The sequence below is a fragment of the Pteropus vampyrus genome, unplaced genomic scaffold (genome assembly GCF_000151845.1).
Source record: "Pteropus vampyrus isolate Shadow unplaced genomic scaffold, Pvam_2.0 Scaffold577, whole genome shotgun sequence".
NCBI lineage: Eukaryota > Metazoa > Chordata > Mammalia > Chiroptera > Pteropodidae > Pteropus > Pteropus vampyrus.
Window position 1 is genome coordinate 130,439 of NW_011889358.1, and position 5,530 is coordinate 135,968.

A 5,530-nucleotide genomic window follows, 5' to 3' on the forward strand; every position below is an offset into this window, starting at 1 on the left:
AAATTTGAAATAGATTTTTAAGTTTTTTTTTTTTCAATAGAGAATATAAGTAAATTGTGAGTTAAATTTTATGCTCAGTATGAAAATATACATTCTCTTTTCCCACATTAACTCTTACTTTATTGTGTTTATTTTATTTGAGTTATTCTTATACCCATGTGGTTTAATTTATTTCAGTTTTTAAAAAAACATTAAAAAGTATTTATATATATATACATATGCACATATACATATATACATTTATACATATGTTTGTATATAGATGTGTATGTACATCTTAAATCTAGAAATACTTGAATTAAGAACTAAAAAACCTTGTTCTGTTCAAATATTTTAGGCAGTGGTTTATATTTTCACTAAGTGTATTATGCAAAGTACATGTGTAAATATATGAAATAACTTTAGTCTTAACTTTGAGTTGTATCTATGAAAGTACATAAAACCATTCTATAATAATTTTATGCTAAAGTTCACATAAGATTTGCAACGTAAGACTATTATATCCAAAATAGCATAAAGCAATTGTATTTCCGAGGTAAATAAAAGAAAAAAGAGAAGATATTTAAAAAATAAATTATTCATTGGTTCTCTGGTTTAAAAATGTGTATGTTTCAATTATAAATTACAGTCAGATTAACGTTTTTGAGGAAAATATTTTTCTCACAATATCCTTAAATGCTTGTTTCACCTGCTGGTTCCTTAAGGTATAAATAAATGGATTCAGCATAGGAGCAACAGAGGTATTGAGCACAGCCACCCCTTTTGTCAAAGCAACCCCCTCCTTTGCTGATGTTTTCACATACATGAAGATGCAGCTTCCGTAAGAAATAGAAACAACAATCATATGGGAGGAACAGGTTGAAAAGGCCTTTTTTCTTTGTTGAGCTGAGGGGATTCTCAGAATCGTTCTGAGGATGTAAGAGTAGGAGAGAATTACTAACATCAAAGTGGACATAAGAGTAAGCACAGCTAAAACAAAGCTCATGAGCTCTAGAGTACTGGTGTCTGTGCAAGATATTTGCAGTAAAGGAGCAGAATCACAGGTAAAGTGGTCAATGACATTGGAGTCACAGAAATCCAGCTGCAGGCCCATGGTCAGTGGTGGAAAGATTACCAAGAAACCAGCCAGCCAAGAGCTGCCCACAAGCTGGTAACAGATCCTATTACTCATGATGGTCGTATAATGTAGAGGTTTGCAGATAGCCACATAACGATCATAGGACATAGAGGCCAGAAGAAAAAATTCTGTTGAACCAAGGAAGATAAAGAAAAATAGCTGAGTTGCACAAGCATTATAGGAAATAGATTTGTTTCCACTTAGGATGCTGATCAAAAATCTAGGATTACAGACAGAAGTAAATGAAATTTCTAAAAAGGAGAAATTCCTGAGGAAAAAATACATAGGAGTTTTCAGGTGGGAATCCAGCAGAGTAAGAATGATGATAGTGAGATTTCCAGTAACACTCAATACATATGTGAGAAATAAAAAGCAGAAAATCATGACCTGTATATTTGGATTATCCGTCAGACCCAGGAGGATGAAATCTGTCACCAATGTTCTATTTTTCATTTCTGGTGGTTGATTTTTGACAAATCTTACTGAAAACAAGGCAGACAACAATAAATCAATTAGACAAGCATAAATATCTGCACCTATTTTTAAAGTAATGTATTTTCACAAGAAGTACCTGAAGCTTAAAATAAGTTCTTTCTATAAATTCTATACATTTCTTATTTTCTCCAATTCTGTTATACTTTTTATGGGTGTATCTTCTGTGTTTAATAGCAATCTTATTACTCCAAATAATGTCCTCAGATTCCTTGCTACATGTTTACTCTGACTCCATTACTTACAATTGTTACATGGGAAATCTATTGATTGAACATAAACTTTTCGGATGCCTCATTGTTTAGCTAGAATGTAAGAGACAACATGCTTTTCTTATGTCATCTTTTCCAGGCCTGAAATTTCTACTGATGATGGAAATCAGTAATCAGCTCAACCCTAATTAATATTTGCCAGTTAAAATTCAAAATGTTCTTTTTGAGAAGTAGTGAATACTTACAACTATTTATTTATTGCCCCTTTCTTTGTAAAAAATAGGAGACCAAATCATTCTAAAATTCTAATATGAACTGTTATTTATATTAAACAGTGGTTTATAGAAACAGTACCTATATTTTTAAAATCCACTACTATTCAATTTCCAGATATCAATGGAGCCTCTGAACCCGTCTTTTTTGTTGATTTTCTAAAAGAGGTGTTTTTCCATGAAGTTCAATTAACTTAGTTTTAATACTTACTATTTCAAAATTCTTGAAAATAGTTTTTAAAATCTAGTTATTAGTTGAGCATCAAACAATGTTCACGAGATATATTGGTGAAGTTCAGAAGTATATATGAATACAGAGTTTAGATATGAAATATGCAAACTTTTTACCTATGTTATTTAGAACTATCTTGGATACTCACACTAGGAATATGCATCAGATCTTTCTAACATGTAAATGTACATTAAGGAAATCATGCTATATCCCACATATTTCAGTTAATTATAAAAATCGCCATTCAGTTTATTGATTTAACTATTGAATATATATTATATAGTACACATATATTACATATAATATATAGAGAAATACACCAGAGGTAGTAATTAATGTTGTCTAATGAATAGAATTTAAAACATCAGATAAAAATAAACTGAGAATACTTACATATCGTTAAAAGATTGATGGTTAGTGTTAAATATTGAATGCAAACTAAGTGCTCAATATCTTAAATCAAAAGACAAGCAGTAAGGTAACGCTTCATGGGGAAATAACTCTCCCCATGAAGCTGTATATTCCATTATAAAAACTTTGATGTTCCATTTCAAAACATCTAATGGAAAAGTTTCCAAATGTTTTTTTCCTGCTAGTGTCCCAAATCTGGAATCTTGAAATACTATACCTGCTTTCTTAACACCATATCTTCAGCTAAAACTTATAAAAGCAAAACAATCTAGAATTATTTTTGATAAGCTATTCTGATATTTCACAAAGGGCCATTTCCATTTATTTTCCTTAGGCAAGAAGTAAACCTAGCACCTTTAATGTGTTTTGCTACAAAAAAAATTTCCTTTCAGAAATATTCTTCGAGATTAATTCTTAATGACTTTTGGGAAAATAGTAATAGGGCACTGATGAATCATGCACAAGAACAACTTTGTCCAGTATTTTTTAATTGGTTTATTATGTGACCTGTGTCCCAGGAGAAGGTTGAGGAAGTTATCTAACAGGGTAATGGCCAGGTATTTGGCGGAGGCGGGGAACATAACAAATATGAATCAACATTTTTGGATGTTCATATTCCTATGATTCATGTATTATTCTTAACACTGTGAGTAGTTTAAAATATGAAAGGCAAAACAGGCAGAGAACTAGTTAGGAAAAAGGATCTGAGTCTACTGTCTGTGAAACATTTAAAAATTATTGAAGACATTTTATATATAATATTCCAGCTAAAATTTCCTTAGGAAGTATTTCTTTCAATTGAGTTATAGAACTAGCATATGTCTAAAAGTAGAAGCAACTCAAATTTCACCTTTACTTTTCTATATAATTTTCAACATTAGCATAAAATCCAAGAGATATTTTAAGAATGTGTATCAAAGCTATTCTTTACTAATGAAAAATTAAGCACAGTTCATTTCATAGTGAATAAATTCAATGCTAAAAAATATAACTTCTTTGTAATAATATCTTTTTGTTGAACATGTTATGAGTGAAAACTAGGATATTTAAATTACTTTTGTATAACCGACCGTAATGGTACTTCAAAAACAGAGATTCAGTTAATAATTGAATTATTAGAGACGTCATATCCAGTTTAGAGACAAGCATAATTTTAGAAAAATTACAATGTAGATCTTTTCATTTTAAAGAGTTGACTTTCTCTCTCTCTCTCTCTCTCTCTATATATATATATATGTGTATATATATATGTATATATATATGTATATATATAATTTTAAGCACTTAATACCTAATTAGGAAATCTTCATTTTAAGCAATAATTAACCATTTGATATTAGTGTATACATTTCCACCACCAGGTTTTTTAATTTAATAAAGTTAAATTAAATTAAGGTGACATTGGTGAAAAAGATTATATAGGTTTCAGTGTACAATTCAATTAATAATACATCATTTGTATGTTGTATTGTGTGTTCACCACCTAAAGACAAATCTCCTTCCATCACTATATATTTGATCACCTTTATCCTTTTCTACCCCTCCAACCTCCCTTTTCCTCTGGTAACCACCATACTGTTGTCTGTGTCTATAAGATTTTGTTTTTCTGTCTGTCTTGTTCATTTGCTGCTTTTTGTTTATATCCCACATATGAGTGAAGTCATATGGTTTTCAACTTTTTTCATTTGACTTATTTTGTTTAGCATGATATTCTCAAGATCCATCCATATTGTTGCGAATGGCAGTATTTCATCTTTTCTATGGCTGAGTAGTATTCTATTGTATTTATGTACTACATCTTCTTTATCCAATCATCTAGCAAAGGACATTTTGATTGTTTTCATATCTTGGCCACCATGAATAATGCTGCAATGAACATAGGAGTGCATATATCTTTATGAAAAAATGCTTTCAAAATTTTCAGGTAGATATACAAAAGAAGGCTTGCTGGGTCATATTTTTAATTTTTTGAGGAAGCATTGTATTGTTTTCCATAGTGATTGTACCAATTTAAATTCTTACCAGTGGTCTATGAGGATTCCTTTTCCCCCACAACTTCTCCAACATTTGTTATTACTTGTCTTATTGATAACAGCCATTTTAACAGATGTGAGATGGTATCTCAAATATACTAAAGTTGCAAGATACAAAATCAATGTATAAATATCCATTGCATTCCTATATACTAACAGTGAAATTTCAGAAAAATAATTGAAAAAAAATTTCTTTTACAATTGCAACAAAAACAATAAAATACCTAGGAATAAACTTAACAAAGGAAGTGAAGGACCTATACACTGAAAACAAGACATTATTAAAAGAAGAAGAAGACACAAAGAAATGGAAAGATATTTTGTGTTCATGAATTATAAGAATCAATGTAGTTAAAAATGGCCAGAGCAATATACAGATTTAATACATTCTCCATCAAAATCCCAATAGCTTTTTAGAGAAACAGAACAAAACATTATCAGATTTTTCTGGAATAACAAAAGACTCTGAATATCAAAGCAATCCTGAGAAGAAGAAGGCCAGAGGTATCACAATCCTTCAAATTATACTACAAAGTGACAATTATTAAAATAGTATGAGACTACATCAAACTAAAAAGCTTCTGTACAACAAAAGAAGCCATAAACAAAACAAAGAGGCAATCAACTGAGTGAGAGAAGGTATTTGCAAACAGCACCTCTGATAAAGGGGCTAATATCCAAAATGTGCAAAGAAATCATACAGCTCAAAAACAAAAAAATAAACAATCAAATTAAAAAATGGACAGAGGACTTGAACAGAC

At 30.2% G+C, this 5,530-nt stretch overlaps 1 protein-coding gene across 1 annotated transcript; it reads right to left on the minus strand.

The window, feature by feature from the left end:
* Positions 1–628: 628 nt before the first annotated feature.
* LOC105308443 (olfactory receptor 6C76) lies at positions 629–1,570 on the minus strand. The gene has a single exon (XM_011384416.1). The coding sequence runs from the start codon at positions 1,568–1,570 to the stop codon at positions 629–631; it is 942 nt and encodes a 313-aa protein (XP_011382718.1).
* Positions 1,571–5,530: the final 3,960 nt, after the last annotated feature.